At 47.1% G+C, this 21,520-nt stretch overlaps 1 protein-coding gene across 16 annotated transcripts in view; it reads right to left on the bottom strand.

Annotated features, from left to right (window-relative positions):
* Nucleotides 1–1,992: 1,992 nt before the first annotated feature.
* Nucleotides 1,993–21,520, bottom strand: part of LOC143776352 (snRNA-activating protein complex subunit 1-like) — a 60,562-nt gene continuing 41,034 nt past the window's right edge. For 7 of the 16 annotated variants that reach the window (XM_077265657.1, XM_077265666.1, XM_077265716.1 and 4 more), the window contains 4 exons: nucleotides 14,218–14,280; nucleotides 9,818–9,959; nucleotides 4,625–4,702; nucleotides 1,993–2,192 (listed from right to left, as the gene is read on the bottom strand). In XM_077265657.1, coding sequence (XP_077121772.1) covers nucleotides 2,119–2,192; nucleotides 4,625–4,702; nucleotides 9,818–9,959; nucleotides 14,218–14,280 — 357 coding nt within the window. In that variant the 3' untranslated portion in view covers nucleotides 1,993–2,118. Of the gene's footprint in view, nucleotides 2,410–4,624; nucleotides 4,703–9,817; nucleotides 9,960–14,217; nucleotides 14,281–18,474; nucleotides 21,230–21,520 lie in introns of those variants that run through there. The other 9 variants (XM_077265692.1, XM_077265703.1, XM_077265726.1 and 6 more) reach the window with 3 other exon arrangements.

Here is a 21,520-nt window from a genome sequence, read left to right as displayed (position 1 = left end):
ACAGTCCCCAGCTGTCAGCCTGATCTTGGCTGGTTATCAAAAATGGGGGGACCCCAAGCCATTTTTTTAAATTATTAAATCATTTTAAAAAAAACGGCGTGGGGACCCCTTAATTTTTGATAACCAGCCAAGATCAGGCTGACAGCTGGAGACTGTGCTAGTTCTCAAAAATCGTCGAGGCCCCACGTCTTTTTTCTTGTTTTTACTCAGTGTGGCTGCCAATCACAACTATGCCAATACTTGACATGGCTGTGATTGAACCACAAGTGCTTGCATAGGAAAGCTTGTTGATTGGTTGCGCTGCCCCCTTTCAACAAGCTTTGTTCACTCTGCCAAAAACTAACAGTAACAAGGACTTCCAGGAGAAGTCCTTTTTTCAGTGTCTGTGCACGGACATTTGGTGTCCGGTACGGACCCCGAACATTATCGATCCTTTTCGCATATCTCTACAGACAAGTTGAGACCAAATATGCTATTATTATTATTTTATTTTTTATTTTTTAAATCTAACAAGTGCATATGCCACCTATTTATAAAGACTCTTTCAGCAGCTTTTTGCTATGTGAGAGCAGCATGATGTAGGGGCAGAGATTCCGATTCCAGCGATATGTCACTTACTGGGATGCTTGCCGTAGCAAGCATTTTTTTGAAGCAATCACACGTTTTTCTGCTAGAGATCTTGTAGTTTCCAATGATAAGGAAACATTAGTGACTCCTATCTCGTCTCGAAAGAGCCGCGTTTGCCAATATGTCTGTCTAGCAAACAGTTGACTAAAATTTAACAACCCTTTTATATGTAAAGCCCCCCCGTTTTTTTTAATTAATTAAAAATATCTTTCCAACATGCATATGCAGCTCCTATGCAGTCCCATGGGTCTCCATGGTTAGAAAACATTGTAGTTTCCTGCTGCAGTCATGTGTTTCCTTTAGATCGCAGAGACAAGAAGAAAAAGGGGTAGACATAGGAAAGTAGCATAAGACTTTGTAGGACTCCCTGACGAAGCGGTAGCGAAATGCGCGTTGGAGTGCAGTGAGGGGGCAGTGTGTGCCGTCTTGGTCAGTATTTCAATACGTATTGATTCTTTATCATCCCTCTTTTTGTGGTTATTGTTGCCTACATCTAATGAGATTACATCATGTATACTATGCACTTTGGTTACTAATATTGGATGGATTTTTATAATTAAATACCTGTGCTGGCCGGGCGGCGTACCTCGCCCCCTCACTGTCATCTTTATGTTTTAATCACCTTTGTCTTCTTATGTTATGCATGATTTTTTATGTTGTTGTACAATTATGTTTTTAATTGTTACCCAATAAAGTTTATATATGTGATACTTGGCATGTTGGATACTTTTTTCTTTTTGGATTTATCTGTGCTTTCTAGTATCCAATTTTCATATTCATTAGTACATTTGGTATTTCTTTTCTATATAAGTTGGTTTGTAGGACTTTGGTCTAGCCGGTGACCACATCGGTACTAGGGCAGAGCACACTTCCTCGGCTGGCGTCCTACCCCAGCCTCCTGGGCGCCTCCACCAGGCATTATGTAACAAAAGGGACCTTGTAATCGCAGGAGTGCAGGCATTCACGTACTGGCTGAGGAAAGTTGCACTCCATTTACTTTTTTTCTGGTGGTGTTAAATGAGCATAAAAACAAAGCAGACTCGTCCTGCATCCTGCAGGGGTAAATGGCGCTAAGATACAGTACCAGACATGCCCCATTGAGAGCAGTGGCGCTATTTTTGTAAGCTCAGACATTTTATGAGCTCCCATTTTGCAGTTCATGATCTTGCTCTTTGTCTCAGTGACCACCATTAACTGCTTGTACAGGAGTGTGTGAGGTGCAGCTCTATAACACACTGCCTCTACATGCTGCACAGACTTGTTTTGTTTCGGAATTGTCAGAATTTTTGGGGATAGTCCTATCATTACTAAATCTTTTCTCTGTTGCTCTGGGAACATGGGATATAATATACAAGTGACTTAATATACAAGTGACTTTTAGTATTTATTAATAATTAACCTGACAAGATAAACAGTGACGAATATTGTGGAGAGATCAACATGAAATATTACACCTATATACAACTGTCCATGGGTCATCTTGGAGCATTCCTAACTGTATCCGCTTAGCAGCCAAGATGGAGAATCTTCATCTTTTCTCTGTCTTTTTGAAGCTGGAACATCTGCTAAGGTCAATAAAGAAGAGCAGGGATTTTACTATAACTCCACATCTACCATCACACTACACAATATCAGAACTGATCATTATTTCTGGCTTCCTTCACATTGCTGATCCTCAGGATCTGTCCTTTCTATTGGACATTTTAAACTGACAAATGGGCGTTACCATTCAGCTCATCAATAGGGTGTGTTCACAGCTTGTGAGTTAGCTGCAAACACTATCTGTGGAAAAAACAAAAGTATTTTGCAAGGAAAGGAAAAAAAAACCAAAACATTTATATAGACATTATACTGTGCAAAAGCTTCAGACCGTTATGGAAAAAATATTGCAGAGTAAGAAAGTTTTCTAACAGAGAAGTGTTAATAGTTTATCTTTTTATAATAATATGCAATATGACTGAACAAAAGTGAAAGCTATATCACATCAATATGCAGTGCGACAGCCCTTTGGCCTCATCAGTTGGTCTAGGTACTTGTACATGGTTTTTGAAGGAACTCGGCATGGAGGTTGTCCCAAACATTTTGGAGAACTGACCGCAGATCTTCTGTGGATGTCGCGTGTGCATATCCTTCTGTGTCTTCATGTAATCCCAGACAGACTGGATGATGCTGAGATCAGTGCTCTGTGTGGCCTGGATCATCACTTCAGGCCTTCTCATTCTTCTTTATGCTGAAGACAGTTCTTAATGACATTGGTTCCAAATTTATTCTCCAAGACCCCAAACATCCAGCATGTCATTAAGAACAAGAAACCCTGAAAGAGATGATCCGGCCCCCAAAGAGCCCTGATCTCCACATCATCGAGTCTGTCTGGTATCACATGAAGGATTTTCACAAGAAGATCTGTGGTTAGTTCTTTAAGATGTTTGGAACAACCTCACTGCCGAGTTCCTGCAAAAACTGTGTACAAGTACTCCTAGAAGAACTGATAAAGTAAAAAGCAGTCACCCAACATTTATTTGATTTACATTTTTTTATTTTTTTTGCAAAACACAAACTATTAATAGAACTATTTTTAAAAGTATTCTTAGTTTGCTGAATTTTTTCCACACTTGCATCATACTTTAACCCAGCTCTCTATATATTTCCTTATACTGCTGTTCTAAAAGTGTTTTCATGCTGCTGTCAGAGCATTATGGCACTGTGATTGCTACAAACCTGTGACTGGCTGCAGCGGTTACGTGAGATGGAGGCACTGCTAGATGTGGATAAATCAGCAGCGGGGAGTATCACGTTTGTTTACAAAATGTTTCACTTTTATTTTTTTCTTCTAATGCCGGACTCGTAGATTTTGCTGTGGACATGTAATTAATCCAAAGCAAAATTGGCAAAAAAGAAATGTTTATTGCAGATTCTACATTAAACTCCAATTTAGAATTTGTGCAATAAATTCACAGTTTATCAAAAGCACCAATTAAGAAGCTGTGGATGAAAAAAAAAATCCACACTGAAGGTCGATTTCTGCAAGGGAAAAAAAAGTAACACATGGGAGGAGAAATTAAAATTCTGATCTACTTTGCAACCATTGTAAAACTTTTCAGACCCAAGATTCCGGTTCACAGCCTTACACTGTGGGGCATTATACATCCAACATTAACCTTAAAGATATGGACCCTGATACATGTACCAGGCGAGGATGCTCAGGAGACTGTTGAAGCCGGCTTTAATGACAAACGGATCAGTCATTGTCAATCAGTCGTAGATTTCCATGAAAAATAACCGACCCACATTGTACATGGATCCCGGTCTCCTGACATGTCTACTTAGGCTGTACCTACACTTTCTCAAGTTTTCTCTTATGTGGTGTTGGTGCTAACACATCGGTTCACCCGGACTCCCACAGCTCGGTCAAAAAAACTGGTCATAAGTGCAGACCTCTGGAATGAGCAGACACAAAAAAAGTGCAATGCTCTCCTGTTAGAGCCTCAGATACCGGATGGTCCCTGCTGAACCTGGTTTCCTTGTCTGTAATGGTGATGTTACATACAACTATGTGACCGCTGCAGCCAATCACTGGCCTACGCAGTATCAAGCTGTACATTCCAGCAATATAGCTGAGGCCAGTTATTGGCTGCAGTGGTCCTGCGGATTGATGGCAGGTCATTGTTGAGAAAAAGTCTGGTGGGGATCAACAGAGAATCAGCACAGATGCAGAGGGGGGTTTAAGAGGTGACTTTTCATCATATTATGCTTTTTCCAACTATAGCCATTTTTTAGCCTCCTGGACAATACCTTTAAATCCAAACACAAAAATGTATTACCCATGGCATCATGGGACCCCCAATATATTGGTGGCACATGGGGGCTAAGCTGACGCACCAGACACAGCCTGGGGATATGGAGGAACGTGACAGATGCTCCTAGTGCACTGCAGTCATACAAATAGCTGAAAATAAAGGAGCAGTCGTATACAGTCAGAATATGCCGATGGTCGTACCTTCACTACTGGATGAGGAGTCCTCCTCTGGAATTACTGGCATCTTCTCAGGTTTTCGCTGAGGCAATGGTGTCTGGGCTAAAAATCAAAGATATTATTGGGATGTTATTGAGAAGAATCCTGTGACTACACACACTGACCAAGAGATACGTTTCCCGGGGCAGCTCTAAAAAGGTTGTACGGGGGTCTCTGCACACTATATGGGCATAAACGCTTCCTAATACAATCTGCAATACATCCCAGCTTTACAAGATGAGCAGCAGACAACTGTACAAAAGACATGATCAACAGGAGAATGATCGCTGCCATGTGTACACGGGCCAATGATTGAGAATAAACCTTGCCTCGTTATCAGCTCATGTTAAATGGCTGAAAGCAGTAATAGAAAGCAGACGTCGCACAGCAGATCGGTGACAGAACAAGACCCCTGAGCCTGCAATGATTGTGTATGCAGTCTGACAAGAGTATAGAAAAATTTTGATATTTTGTATGCATGTGAAGGGGCTTTGGTGCCTCCGTGGCGTGGCCATGGGCTCAGTGCATCGTTGCGCCCACCCAAGTGCACACCAAGCACTTTGTCATATCTTGATTCACAGTGTTCAAGCTACAACTGCCTGAACTCAATCATCCGCTGTGCACCTCTCTGGCTTTCATCTGCAGGACAGCGGCAGCAGAACAAAACTGAACGGCGGCGGCTGCAGATGGGAGCCAGGACAGTGCTGAGAGGCAGCGGCTGCAGATGGGAGCCAGGACAGTGCTGAGAGGCGACGGCTGCAGACGGGAGCCAGGACAGCGCTGAGAGTCGGCGGCTGCTGACGAGAGCCAGGACAGTGCTGAGAGGCGGCTGCAGACGGGAGCCAGGACAGTGCTGAGAGGCGGCGTCTGCAGATGGGAGCCAGGACAGTGCTGAGAGGCGGCGTCTGCAGATGGGAGCCAGGACAGTGCTGAGAGGCGGCGGCTGCAGATGGGAGCCAGGACAGTGCTGAGAGGCGGCGGCTGCAGATGGGAGCCAGGACAGTGCTGAGAGGCGGCGGCTGCTGACGAGAGCCAGGACAGTGCTGAGAGGCGGCGGCTGCTGACGAGAGCCAGGACAGTGCTGAGAGGCGGCGGCTGCTGACGAGAGCCAGGACAGTGCTGAGAGGCGGCGGCTGCAGACGGGAGCCAGGACAGTGCTGAGAGGCGGCGGCTGCAGAAGGGAGCCAGGACAGTGCTGAGAGGCGGCGGCTGCTGACGAGAGCCAGGACAGTGCTGAGAGGCGGCGGCAGCTGACGAGAGCCAGGACAGTGCTGAGAGGCGGCGGCTGCAGACGGGAGCCAGGACAGTGCTGAGAGGCGGCGGCTGCAGACGGGAGCCAGGACAGTGCTGAGAGGCGGCGGCTGCTGACGAGAGCCAGGACAGTGCTGAGAGGCGGCGGCTGCAGACGGGAGCCAGGACAGTGCTGAGAGGCGGCGGCTGCAGACGGGAGCCAGGACAGTGCTGAGAGGCGGCGGCTGCTGACGAGAGCCAGGACAGTGCTGAGAGGCGGTGGCTGCTGACGAGAGCCAGGACAGTGCTGAGAGGCGGCGGCTGCAGACGGGAGCCAGGACAGTGCTGAGAGGCGGCGGCTGCTGACGAGAGCCAGGACAGTGCTGAGAGGCGGCGGCTGCAGACGGGAGCCAGGACAGTGCTGAGAGGCGGCGGCTGCTGACGAGAGCCAGGACAGTGCTGAGAGGCGGCGGCTGCAGACGGGAGCCAGGACAGTGCCGAGAGGCGGCGGCTGCAGACGGGAGCCAGGACAGTGCTGAGAGGCGGCGGCTGCTGACGAGAGCCAGGACAGTGCTGAGAGGCGGCGGCAGCTGACGAGAGCCAGGACAGTGCTGAGAGGCGGCGGCTGCAGACGGGAGCCAGGACAATGCTGAATGGCGGAAGCTGCAGTCAGGAGCCAGGACAGTGCTGAGCGGTGGCAGCTGCAGACGGGAGCCAGGACAGTGCTGAGCGGTGGCAGCTGCAGACGGGAGCCAGGACAGTGCTGAGCGGTGGCAGCTGCAGACGGGAGCCAGGACAGTGCTGAGCGGTGGCAGCTGCAGACGGGAGCCAGGACAGTGCTGAGCGGTGGCAGCTGCAGACGGGAGCCAGGACAGTGCTGAGCGGTGGCAGCTGCAGACGGGAGCCAGGACAGTGCTGAGCGGTGGCAGCTGCAGACGGGAGCCAGGACAGTGCTGAGCGGTGGCAGCTGCAGATGGGAGCCAGGACAGTGCTGAGCGGTGGCAGCTGCAGACGGGAGCCAGGACAGTGCTGAGCGGTGGCAGCTGCAGACGGGAGCCAGGACAGTGCTGAGCGGTGGCAGCTGCAGACAAGAGCCAGGACAGCGCCGAGAGACGGCAGCTGCAGATGGGAGCCAGGACAGTGCTGAGAGGCGGCGGCAGCAGATGGGAGCCAGGACAGTGCTGAGAGCCGGCGGCCCCTGGACCTTACCGCTGTAACCGGAAGCCTCCGTTCCTAAGAATGAGCCCGTGAAGGACCTTCGATGACGTCGCGGCTGACGTCGCGGCTTCTGATTGGTCGCGTGAGCGGTCACATGAGCGGTCACGCGACCAATCAGAAGCCGCGACGTCATCGAAGGCCCTTCACGCGCTCATTCTTAGGAACAAAGGCTCCCGGTTACAGCGGTAAGATCCAGGGGCCACCGGAGAGGTGAGTATATCCATATTTTTTATTTTAATTCTTTATTTTACACATGAATATGGTTCCGATACCGATTCCCGATACCACAAAAGTATCGGAACTCGGTATCGGAATTCCGATACCGCAAGTATCGGCCGATACCCGATACTTGCGGTATCGGAATGCTCAACACTAGCTATAGATTTTGATTTAGGAATCTGCACCAAATCAACTGTTTGTGAACCCAGCCTTAAAAGGAACTTGTATCTTCCAAAATACCATTTACCTGCAGATTTAGTGGTGATCTGCAGGTAAATAGCATTTACATTGTGACTGACAGGAAGAAAATGAAGCTATACTGTCCCAGCAGCACCTCACTTCCCCTCATCCAGGGAACTGTTACAGCCACAATGACTGACAGCCGCTCTGCACACACATGCTGCAGAGTAGGCGGTCAATCCATATACTGAGGAGTGAATCCAGCATGCTCCCTATATAGGAAAGGTGTCTATCGGCTCCCTGCAATGACTGGAAGTGAGCGGCTGCAGGGAGAATAGATCATCATTTTCTCCCTGTAGCTACTGTTCTTCTAGTAAACTATTTTATCCTAAATAAGAAGGAAAACTTTTACCCCAGTATAAACAAATATGTAAAAAGTATTAAACAATGATCAAGTAGACATAACAGATGAAAACAAAAAATGGTTTGACGGTATGAATGAAACCACAACATTGGCAATGATCAATAACATTATTTTATTACCTTAGAGAAACCAAAAAATAGACAAACAAGATAAAAAACACAAGAATGAAAGACATGATATAAAATATACTCAATTAAAAAAGGAAACAGAACGGTATACACTGCACTATTAGTTTATAAATATATAACAATCATAGATTTATCACAAACTTAATAGTGCTGTGTATACCGCTCTGCCTCCTTTTTTAATTTTCTGTGTACATTTTATATAATGTCTTTCAGTCTTGTGTTTATCTTGTTTGTCTATTTTTTGGTATCTCTAATGTAATAAAATGCTATTGATCATTGCCAATATTGAGGTTTCATTCATACCTTTCAAGTAGTTTTTGTTCTTCTAGTAAGCCTGCCAGGCATGATTACTATGCTGTCTACAGGCAAAATATCACATCAGCAGGTAAATAGCGTTTTGGCGGCGACGAGTTCCCTAAAAACCCTTGAAAATAGAGAGGGTTTACTTTTCATCTCTTCCATTTTTTGCTAGGAGATGACTGACAGGTGATATTTCACATTCATTTTGCACTACTGCAGATAGAGAAGATGGGGGGAGGCTCCTGCTGCAGACAGAGCAGATGGGGGGAAGCTCCTGCTGCAGACCTAGCAGATGGGGGGGGGGAGGCTCCTACTGCAAATAGAGAAGATGGGGAGGCTCCTGCTGCAGATAAAGCAGATGAGGGAAGGCTCCTGTGGTCAATAGAGCAGATGGGGGGAGGCTCCTGTGGCAAATAGAACAGATGGGGGGGATGCTCCTGTGGCAAATAGAACATATAAGGGCAAGCTCTTGTGGCAAATAGACCAGATGGGGAGGCTCCTGTGGCAAATAGAGCAGGTGGAGGGAGGCTCCTGTGGCAAATAGAACAGATAAGGGGAGGCTCTTGTGGCAAATAGAGCAGATGGGGGGGAGGCTCTTGTGGCAAATAGAGCAGATGGGGGGAGGCTCCTGTGGCAAATAGAACTGATAAGGGGAGGCTCCTGTGGCAAATAGAACAGATGGGGGGAGGCTCCTGTGGCAAATAGAGCAGATGGGGAGAGGCTCCTGCTGCAGCCAGTTGTCTTACAGCATCACATAGAGCAATGAAGAAGGACTGACTTATAAAAGGAAAGGCATAGGGATGGGACATGCACCAAAAAACAAACAAACCCTCAACACTTTAAAAAATATATAAAAAGTGATTCTCATTTTGCATGACATACAGTATTAAAGGGGATGTCAACTACATAATTATCATTTATTAAAGGGTAACTATTAAGCCTACACACTTTTTTTTTTGCTAACATACATATATCACACCGGCGTTGCTCCTGTTTTCTGCTGCCAGCAACCTATGCTTTTATCATATAGATGGAGTGATAACGCTGCAGTCGATCAGTGGGCGTCAGTTTGCTGCGGCAGTCAAGCAACAATCCTTGCATAGTGTGGAACACTGGCAGCAGAATAGAGGAGCGATGCCGGTCTGGTAGGTGAATGTGGATGTTATTTAACATTTGCACCATGCAGAGCCCCTTAATAAAGTGTTTTAACATTGTTGACGTCCCCGTTTAACATTTCTCTTTTCCAGTAAAACAGAATTACATTTTCTACCATTACCATGGTAGATGCTCAGATGGTAAGAACAATGCAGCTGGTGAGGAGACACTAGAGCTGTCACATTCACCGTGGCCATGAATAGAGAAGAAATGGACACATGGCTCAACACCTGCACAGGATAAGTAAGAGGAGTGATTCTATGTCGTGTGATAAGTGACCTACAGAACAGAACCAGACGACGTTGCCGGCAGAGGAAAGTTTACCTTTCTTGGCGGCTTCTCGCTCAGCCCTCTTCCTGGCTCGACTTAGTCTCGTCCTTTCTGCTCTGGTGACCGGCAAACATACTCCAGCCTCGGCAGACGACGTCAGCATCTCCACCTGCCTGTGACGTCTGGATTTGACAGCCTGTATGTACGAAGTTATGGAAATCAAGACTGTGTCTAAACATCTGAAACTCTTGCTTCAACCAAATAAAGATGATTTTCTTCCATCAATGAGTCAGTAATTACATTTTTCGTTATGCTTTTCAAAATCTCTGCATGCTGTTATTTAATAGGAATTGTCACTGCTCACTCCCAGGGAATGAAAACCTGTCCAGGTCATGTCTCATGTATGCCTGCCTAATATTCTGTTGATCCTGCTTGTGCCACAAAAAGAGGCGTGGACTCCACAAGACCTTTGAAAATATCCTGTGCTAATGGCACCAAGCCATTAACAGCAGTAATCCTGGAGGTTGCAAGGTAAGGCCTCCCATGGATCAGGTTTGGAGACAAGTCATCACCTTGATCACTTTGTCAGGTTCTTCTAATCCGTCCTGAATAATTTTCAGTGTGGCAGAGGTGTTATCCTGCTGAAGGAGGCTGTCAACATTAAGTGATAATGCTGCCATGAAGAGGGGGCACTTGTTTTGTGCAATATTGGGTAGGTGGTACACGTCAAAGTGACATCCACATGATGCCAAGAGCCAAAAGTTGTCCAGACCATCACACTGCCTCCATCAACTGGTCTTCTTCCCATACAGCCTTGTTGCCATTTCCTCCCCAGGTAAGTGATGCACATGTACCAGGATGTCCACATGATGTAAATAAAAATAAAAATGAGATTCCCCAAGCCACCTGCTTCCACAGCACCATGGTCCAGTTCTGCTACTCACGCACTCATCATAAGTGCTTTAGGTGCTGAGCAAGGGTCAGTGCAGCCTCTCTGTCCCCTGAAATACAGCAAGCTGTGATGCTTTTTACGTTATTTATTAGAGATGAAAAAACGTGCTGGGATAAGGTGTTATCTGAGCATGCTCGGTTGCTAACAGTCTTCTGCGTGCTTGAGTCCCCGCGGCTGCATGTCTCATGGCTGTTAGATAGCTGCAACACATGCAAGGATTGTCTAACAAACAGGCAATCCCTGCATGTGTGGCACCTGTCTAAGTCGTGAGACATGCAGCCGCGGGGAACATAGTATTCGAGCACGCTGAAGATGTTCTATCAGCACCCGAGCATGCTTAGATAACTTATCTGAGCACATTCACTTATCCCTATTAATTAGCTCTTGCACAAGCATCACCTAAGACAGGCAGATACTAGAGATGAACGAATCTGGTGAGAATGAAATTCGGGAGAATCGCTCAAATTAGACAAGTAAATTCAATTTGCCTTGAAATTATTTGATGTGAACTGAATATTCCTCATTGGGCTCTGGGTCCCCATTGCATCTATATATATCTATATATATCTATATATATATATATCTATATATATCTATATATATATATCTATATATATATATATATATATATATATATATATATATATATATATATATATATATATATATCTATATCTATATCTATATCTATATATATATATATATATATATATACATATATATATACACTCACCGGCCACTTTATTAGGTACACCATGCTAGTAACGGGTTGGACCCCTTTTGCCTTCAGAACTGCCTCAATTCTTCGTGGCATAGATTCAACAAGGTGCTGGAAGCATTCCTCAGAGATTTTGGTCCATATTGACATGATGGCATCACACAGTTGCCGCAGATTTGTCGGCTGCACATCCCAAAGATGCTCCATACAAGGCAGGATGGATCCATGCTTTCATGTTGTTTACGCCAAATTCTGACCCTACCATCCGAATGTCGCAGCAGAAATCGAGACTCATCAGACCAAGCAACGTTTTTCCAATCTTCTACTGTCCAATTTCGATGAGCTTGTACAAATTGTAGCCTCAGTTTCCTGTTCTTAGCTGAAAGGAGTGGTACCCGGTGTGGTCTTCTGCTGCTGTAGCCCATCTGCCTCAAAGTTCGACGCACTGTGCGTTCAGAGATGCTCTTAGGCCTACCTTGGTTGTAACGGGTGGCGATTTGAGTCACTGTTGCCTTTCTATCAGCTCGAACCAGTCTGCCCATTCTCCTCTGACCTCTGGCATCAACAAGGCATTTCCGCCCACAGAACTGCCGCTCACTGGATTTTTTTTCTTTTTCGGACCATTCTCTGTAAACCCTAGAGATGGTTGTGCGTGAAAATCCCAGTAGATCAGCAGTTTCTGAAATACTCAGACCAGCCCTTCTGGCACCAACAACCATGCCACGTTCAAAGGCACTCAAATCACCTTTCTTCCCCATACTGATGCTCGGTTTGAACTGCAGGAGATTGTCTTGACCATGTCTACATGCCTAAATGCACTGAGTTGCCGCCATGTGATTGGCTGATTAGAAATTAAGTGTTAACAAGAAGTTGCACAGGTGTACCTAATAAAGTGGCCAGTGAGTGTATATAAGAGGCATCGTGACTACTCGTAATCCCGCCCCCTGCACAGTAGCTCCGCCCCCACCCCATTACCAAACACAATCCCGCCCCCACCACATTACCACACACAATCCCGCCCCCCACATTACCACACATAATCCCGCCCCCCACATTACCACACATAATCCCGCCCCCGACCACATTACCACACACAATCCCGCCCCCCACATCACATCACTCGCTAAGCCCCTGCACAGTAGCTCCGCCCCCACCACACATAATCCCTCCCCCTACCACACAATCTCGCCCCCTCACATCACCACACATAATCACACCCACCCACCACACATAATCCCGCATCCCCACATCACCACACATAATCCTGCCCCCCCACTACATTACCACACATAATCCCGCCCCCCCACCACATTACCACTTGAGGCTCCGTCCTCACACATTACTGCACGACGCTCCGTCCCCACACATTACCATATGAGGCTCCGTCCCCACACATTACTACACGAGGCTCCGTCCCCCCACATTACCACACAAGGCTCCGTTCCCCCACATTACCACACGAGGCTCCGTTCCCCCACATTACCACACGAGGCTCTGTCCCCACACATTACCACACGAGGCTCTGTCCCCACACATTACCACACGAGGCTCCGTCCCCACACATTACCACACGAGGCTCCGTCCCCACACATTACCACACATAATCCCACCCCCCCACCACATTACCACTTGAGGCTCTGTCCCCACACATTACCATACGAGGCTCCGTCCTCACACATTACTGCACGACGCTCCGTCCCCACACATTATCATATGAGGCTCCGTCCCCACACATTACTACACGAGGCTCCGTCCCCCCACATTACCACACGAGGCTCCGTTCCCCCACATTACCACACGAGGCTCCGTTCCCCCACATTACCACACGAGGCTCTGTCCCCACACATTACTACTCGACGCTCCGTCCCCACACATTACCACTCGACGCTCCGTCCCCACACATTACCACTCGACGCTCCGTCCCCACACATTACCACTCGACGCTCTGTCCCCACACATTACCACACGCAGCACTTCCTTTCTATGTAATTCAACCACTTCAGCCAAGGTAAACGTACATTTAATTGCATCCGCATTCTCCCAAACAAAAGGAGCCAAGAAGAGTCACCAGGTCCATCTCACAGGCCGCAGGAAAATCCGGACAACGATTATTATTGTTATTAACTTAATTTTAAGTTAATTTACCACCTGCGTAAGCTCTATTGAATGTTGTCATTATTTACTTTAGGTTAATCACCAGCAGCGTTAATTAGATAGCAATGAGCGTGCCGAGCGTTAGCTGGCTGGAAACAGCTACTAATAAGCATAGGATGTGTCATTTTTTTGTATTTATTTTTTTTTTCTCAGTTGCGCACATCCTCTTCCATCTGCTTGACTCTGAACTGGGATTTATGGCACAGATTAGGCCTCTGACCTCTTCTGGTTGTACAATTCAAGGAGAATAAATTTCTCTATACGAACAAGTTTTCTCATCTCTAATAGCTACCCAATAGCTCAATATCCATCGCTTTAGCCAGCAATGCAACATGACCGGTGACAAATGCCAAGCCAGAAACTCATCTAAGCAAAGCATGTTTCGGCATGTTTGCCCCTCATCAGCTGGGAGCCGAGTACAATATGGAGAAAGTCTGACTTCTCCATTACTCCTAGAAATAAATAGCTTTTCAAGGAGGGTTTAGGAGAGGATCTGCTTTGTAAACACCTCCATGTGAACATCGGCTGACAGGTAATGGTGACGCCAGACAGAAAATGATACTATGGTGCGTTGAGGCGTACTAGTGCAATTTCCGACATGGTGCATTAATCTCAGATATTTTCTCTTACCTGTGTTACTGCAGAGTAGGTTTTGGACTTTATTTGTGCCAAATGCCTTGCTCTCTCTGAACTCTAAGATATCAATAAAAGAAAAAAGGGAGAATATCAGATGTTAAGTAAATAGGATAAAGGTCTCATTCAGGCAGCAAAAACAAAGATGGACGGTAACATCCGTATCACAGCCTCATTTCAAGTCTACCAACCCGACCTACACACAATATAGATCCCAGTGACGTCCTCAGTTCAGGTAACAACCCTTGCAGACATAATACGGATGCTTGAATGCGGCCACATTATGGCCTTCTCAACAACAAAAAAAGGCTATGGAAAACTCGCACAGAAATTTTGTTTATGTTCAATAGCTACCTAAAAGCAAAGCAGAGCAACTTTTCTAAAGAGTCTTCATTCACATTTTCTACTGCAGTGTCCGTAAGTCCTTTGTCTGGCTGAACAATATGCAAAAATATAACAAATCCATCAGAACTCCTGCCCCCAACAGCTTTCTCTGCTCTCCTCCTATCTTGGTCTTAGAGGGGACAGGGAGGAATGAGTGTACAGTGTCAGCAGGGAAAAAGGGCTATACTAAAGGAGGAAAGTAAACAAAGAGGAAATAAGTGCAGGATAGAAGCTGTGCTGATATGAGCTATTGAAGACAGCAGGACCCTGGATACACACAGATCTCGCATCCAGCCTATATTACAGTGAAGGACCACTCCCACTTGAAAAAAAAAATGAAACTTGGATTGGGTTGCATATCAGAAGATCATAAAACGAATGAGGATTGCAAACTGAACCTCAGTGGATGCCATTAGTTAATCACAATGCAATAGCGTGACAGCGAGATCTGGGAGAGATCCCCAAGTTGTCAGAACAATCACACAATTGACTGATGATTGATGGACTATGCAACGGTTACTATTGCTGCCAGGCAGGTTGTTGGGTGCTTTTACAGTGAACGTATAGTAAATACACATTTGATTCCAGTCCAATATAAGATAAAAGAAGAGCAGCACAGCTGTAAACCTGAAGCCGGCCGTAGCCTATGTGTGGTGTAACGGAGAGCCTGACAGCATGACAAGGGTGCTCACAAGAAGAAAAAACGATGAAATGGAACAAGCACTAAAACATAGAAAAAATGCGGCAGCACTCACCGGTCTTGAAGTGGTCTTAAGTCCGTTATTGAAACATGCTTAAAACAACATCTTCACGGCTCGGGGGGGGGTGTAGATGAACAGGAGGTGTGCAGGGATAGACAATGGCCGTTTCGCGCTAATGGCAGCGCTTCCATGGGTCAATGGTGCTGGGAAGTGACGCTAACAGAAATAGGGCAAAACCCCTCTCCCACCCCATGCCCCCAATCCCAACACACCTGAAACCGAAGTACAACATGTGCATAAAGAAAGCAAAACGATAAAACAAACGTATTAAAAACAAAGCCAGTATAATTAACTGGGATGAGTACTCACGTCCTTATCCTTCTCCAATAACCCAAATACTTAAAATGGTCCAAAAAGTATTTATATGGATCTGACTAATACCAATCTCTAAAAAAGCAGCATGTCTAATACGTAATCTCCCAACCATCAGAAATAAGGAAACGGGATCTTTATAGTCATACACAGAGGAGAGGGGAACATAACTAATCGCATACATAAGAGATAAAAACAGATACATAACGTACCCACACCAGGGGATCATAGAAAAACAGACATATCAATTCTGTCATTCAGGCCAGCCGGACCTGTCGCCTGTGTGCGCATAATCCACCTAGCCTCCTGTCTCAATAGTAGCTTATGTAGATCCCCACCCTGTGCTGGTAAGGCGACCCTTTCAACTCCCGCAAATGTGAGAACCTCCGGATTTCCCTCATGCACATCTCTAATATGACTAATAAGTCTAGGTACACCTTTTCCTGTTTGAATAGACCTGAAGTGTTCCCTAAAACGTGTATATATAGGTGGCGTATAGTCTTGCCCACATAAAATCTTCTGCAAGGGCAGAAGACTGTGTAGACTACATGATCAGTTTTACATGAAATGAATTGTTGGACAGTATGTCTAATGGGACCCACCTGTATCTTAGATACGTGGATGACGTGTTCCTGGTGTGGGACGGCACGGAGGAGGAGTTTGGGTGTTTTGTGGACTACTTGAATAGGTCTAATACGATGGGGATGTCCTTCATGTCTGTGTTCGGTGGTTCTAGCTTAGAGTTCCTAGATGTGTTGGTGGCTGTTCAGGAAGGAGAGGTTTGTATAACCATCTATCGAAAACCGACTGCCACTAACTCGGTCTTACATTTTAACAGCTTCCATCCCATACACACCAAGCGGTCTTTACCGTACAGCCAGCTATTAAGAACACGAAGAGTGAACAATACATGGAGAGGTTCTGAGCAACAGTCTGATGAATTATGCCAGAGACTCCAAGATGGGGGTTATCCAGATGCTTTGTTACGGACAGCGGTCGATCGTGTTAAAAAATATCCCCAGGGGAATGTGAGTGGGGTGGACACAGCAACAGGACAGCGTTTTGCCTTCTGTTTTCGATATCGTCCGATGGACCAGGAAATACGAGCTTCCATCACAAGGCATTGGCATGTGTTGGAGAGGGATAAGGATCTATCAGAGAGGGTGGCCGTTGGGCCACTGATCTCCAATAGGCGCAGCACACGTATTAGGGACATTCTGGTCCAGAACCGCACGTTGAAACCGAGAACGACCTGGTTAGAGCAAGCGGTTCCTAAAGGTAACTATCGTTGTGGGCACTGTCATTTTTGTAAATATCATGTCACTGGGCAGGTGATACAGGTGGGTCCCATTAGACACACTGTCCAACAATTCATTTCATGTAAAACTGATCATGTAGTCTACACAGTCTTCTGCCCTTGCAGAAGATTTTATGTGGGCAAGACTATACGCCACCTATATATACGTTTTAGGGAACACTTCAGGTCTATTCAGACAGGAAAAGGTGTACCTAGACTTATTAGTCATATTAGAGATGTGCATGAGGGAAATCCGGAGGTTCTCACATTTGCGGGAGTTGAAAGGGTCGCCTTACCAGCACAGGGTGGGGATCTACATAAGCTACTATTGAGATAGGAGGCCAGGTGGATTATGCGCACACAGGCGACAGGTCCGGCTGGCCTAAATGACAGAATTGATATGTCTGTTTTTCTATGATCCCCTGGTGTGGGTACGTTATGTATCTGTTTTTATCTCTTATGTATGCGATTAGTTATGTTCCCCTCTCCTCTGTGTATGACTATAAAGATCCCGTTTCCTTATTTCTGATGGTTGGGAGATTACGTATTAGACATGCTGCTTTTTTAGAGATTGATATTAGTCAGATCCATATAAATAGTTTTTGGACCATTTTAAGTATTTGGGTTATTGGAGAAGGATAAGGACGTGAGTACTCATCCCAGTTAATTATACTGGCTTTGTTTTTAATACGTTTGTTTTATCGTTTTGCTTTCTTTATGCACATGTTGTACTTCGGTTTCAGGTGTGTTGGGATTGGGGGCGTGGGGTGAGAGAGGGGTTTTGCCCTATTTCTGTTAGCGTCACTTCCCAGCACCATTGACCCGTGGAAGCGCTGCCGTTAGCACGAAACGGCCGTTGTCTATCCTTGCACACCTCCTGTTCATCTACACACCCCCGAGCCGTGAAGATGTTGTTTTAAGCATGTTTCAATAAAGGACTTAAGACCACTCCAAGACCGGTGAGTGCTGCCGCATTTTTTCTATGTTTTAGTACACATTTGATTCCACCCTTGACCAGCAACAGTCCAGGAGGAATCAAATATATATATCACCACTAGTGATGAGTGAACATGTTCGTATAACATCTTATACGAGCATCTGGGAGTGCTTGTACATTATGTTCGAGTCCCTGCGGCTGCATAACTTGCAGCTGTTAGACAGCCTGAAAACACAAGGGGATTGCCCAACAGCCGCAAATCATGCAGCCACAGACACTGGAACATAATAAAGGAGCATGCCCACATGCTCAGTCATCAATAATCATCGCCAATCCTGTATTACAAGCTGATTGGAAGCCCGGTACTGGTAACGTTTAGCCTCACGAGGCTTCAGGGGTGCAATTTATAGAGCAAAAGGAAAGAAGCTATTAAATATATATTTAAGCCAACAATTAGGCAGTGCTTCTAAAAATATACAAGAGATGTTACAAAGTGGACAATACAGTATATACAGTCACAAAAATAAAATGGATAAACAAAAACAGGATTTTTGGTTGCTTACCGTAAAATCTGTTTCTCGGAGCCTTCATTGGGGGACACAGGAACCATGGGTGTATGCTGCTGCCACTAGGAGGCTGACACTATGCACAAAAACAGTTAGCTCCTCCTCTGCAGAGTACACCCCACCGACTGGCATTATGAACTTCAGTTAGTGAGAAAGCAGTAGGAGAAAAACAATAAGGTTGTAACAACATAACCACAAACATGAGAACGGTAAACATGAGAACAGTAATAGAACACAGAAAGTGAATGACATGGGAGGGTGCTGTGTCCACCAATGAAGGCTCCGAGAAACAGATTTTACGGTAAGCAACCAAAAATCCTGTTTTCTCCATCGCCTCTCATTGGGTGACACAGGAACCATGGGACGTCCCAAAGCAGTCCCTGGGGTGGGAAAAACAGACTTCCATCAGGTCAGAGGACTCACCACTGCCGCCTGCAAGATCCATCTGCCTAGGCTGGCGTCCGCCGAAGCGTAGGTATGGACCTTGTAAAATTTGGCGAACGTGTGAATGGAAGATCAGGTTGCCGCTTTGCAAAGCTGAAGGGCGGAAGCCCTGTGGTGCACCGCCCAGGAGGCACCGACTGCCTGGGTAGAGTGAGCCTTGTTCCCAGGAGGGGGCAATCTGTTCTTGACCCGGTAAGCCTCCGAAATTGCCGTTCTGATCCAGCGAGCAATAGTCGCCCTGGAAGCCGGCAGGCCTCTACGCGTGCCTTCAGGAATGACGAAAAGAGAATCCGTCTTTCGGAAAACGGCCGGTCTAGCCAGGTAGATCCTCACCGCTCTGATGAGGTCCAGCTTGTTCAACGATCACTCCAGAGGATGAGTCGGAGCTGGACAAAGGGAAGGTAGAACGATGTCTTTGTTGAGGTGGAAGGTGGAAACCACCTTGGGAAGGAAAGAAGGCGGAGGCCGGAGGACCACCTTGTCCTGGTGGAGAACCAAAAAAGGAGCTCGGCAAGAAAGGGCCACCAACTCGGAAACGCGGCGGATAGAAGTGATGGCCTAAAGAAAGGCCACCTTCTAAGATAGAACTGACAGGGAAACCTCCCTGAGAGGCTCAAAGGGGGAACCCCGCAGAACCTCCAGCACAAGATTCAAATGCCATGAATCCACAGGGGCCCTGTACGGAGGGACAGCATGGGCTACTCCCTGCAGGAAGGTCTTGACCTGTGGCCGAGAAGATCTGAAAATGGATGGAGAGCGCAGAAACCTGGCCCTTTAGGGAACTAAGAGCAAGGCCCGAATCCAGTCCTGCCTGAAGGAAAGTCAGAATGGAAGGAAGGGAAAAGGACATATGAGAAATGTGGTTGGACTCGCACCAACGGAAGTAAGCCTTCCAGGTACGATAGTAGATCCTGGAAGACGAAGGCTTCCTAGCCTGGATCATAGTGTGAATCACCCGATCTGAAAGGCCAGACGCTCTTAGAACTGCAGTCTCAACAGCCACGCCGTTAAACTGAGCGACCGAGAATTCGGGTGGCAGATCAGACCCTGAGACAGCAGATCGGGTCTGTCTGGAAGCCGCCAGGGAGCGTCCGCGAGAAGGTTGACGATCTCCGCAAACCAATATCTCCTGGGCCAATCTGGGGCAATCAGAATGACCAGCACACCCCTTCCGCCTTGATCTTTTTCAACTGCTTGGGAAGGAGGGGGGAAGGGTGGAAATAGAAAGGGGAGCACGAACTGCGACAAAGAATGGCCAGAGCGTCGACGCCCACTGCGAGAGGATCGCAAGACCTGGAGACAAACGGAGGGACCTTTCTGTTAATTCGGGACGCCGTAAGATGCACATCCAGAGTCCCCCATCGAAGACAAATCTGATGGAAGACCTCCTGATGCAAGGACCATTCCCCTGCCGTGAGGCCCTCGCGGCTGAGGAAGTCGGCGGCCCAATTGTCCACGCCGGCGATATGCACCGCGGATATCACCGGAACCGTTGCCTCTGCCCAGAGGAGGATCTTGGATACCTCGGCCAAGGAGCTCCGAGTCCCCCCTTGATAGTTGACATATGCCACCGCCGTGGCATTGTCCGTCTGGATTCGAATTGGCAGACCCCTGAGAATCCTTTCCCAGTGGAGAAGAGCCAGAAAAATGGCCCGAATCTCGAGGACATTGATCGGCAGAGAGGACTCCTGCGCCAACCAACGACCCTGAACAGTCAGGTGACTAAACACCGCACCCCAGCCGGGCAGGCTGGCGTCCTTCGCTACCACCTGCCAGGGAATGGAAGGAAGGACCTGCCCTGGGAGATGAGAGGGGACGTAAGCCACCAGTTGAGGGACCGTTTGACCTGGGGAGGAACTCGAATCGGACGATCCAGGGAGAAGACAGACCTGTCCCACTGTGAGAGAATGGCCTGCTGAAGAGGTCTTGAGTGAAATTGGGCGAAGGAAAATCGCTTCCAATGTAGCAACCATCCTCCCAAGAACCTTCATGGCCGATCGGAAGGAGGGAAGGCTAGGACCCTGGAGCAAGCGAACTTCCCGACGAAGGATGGATCTCTGGTCTTCGGCAAGGAAGACTTTGGTCTGACGAGTGTCGAAGAGCATGCCTAGAAAAACGAGGCGCTGAGAAGGAACAAGACATGATTTTTTAAAGTTGACAATCCACCGGAAACGGGCAAGAGTGTCGAGCACGATGGACAGGCTCTCGTGGGCCTGAGAAAAGGACAGAGCCTTGATGAGGATGTCGTCGAGGTACAGAAAAGGTACCAGGCCCCTGACCCTCAATATGGCTATCAGCGCTGGCATGATCTTTGTGAAAACCCTGGGAGCGGTTGCGAGACCGAACGGCAGGGTGACAAACTGGATATTGTCCTGATGTACTGCAAAAACGCAGGAATCTGTGATGTCCCGGGAAAATCGGGACATGGAGGTAGGCGTCCTGGATGTCTATGGAGTACAGAAATTCCTGAGGCTCCATGGAAGCAATTACTGAACGAAGGGATTCCATCCTGAAGTGTCTCAGACGAACTCTCTTGTTCAGCAATTTGAGTTCCAGAATGGGACGAACTTTGCCGCCTTTTTTCGGTACCACAAAAAGA

The sequence above is a fragment of the Ranitomeya variabilis genome, chromosome 1 (genome assembly GCF_051348905.1).
Source record: "Ranitomeya variabilis isolate aRanVar5 chromosome 1, aRanVar5.hap1, whole genome shotgun sequence".
Taxonomy (NCBI): domain Eukaryota; kingdom Metazoa; phylum Chordata; class Amphibia; order Anura; family Dendrobatidae; genus Ranitomeya; species Ranitomeya variabilis.
The sequence above is the reverse complement of the archived record's forward strand: the minus strand, read 5'-3'. Positions and strand labels throughout refer to the sequence as shown.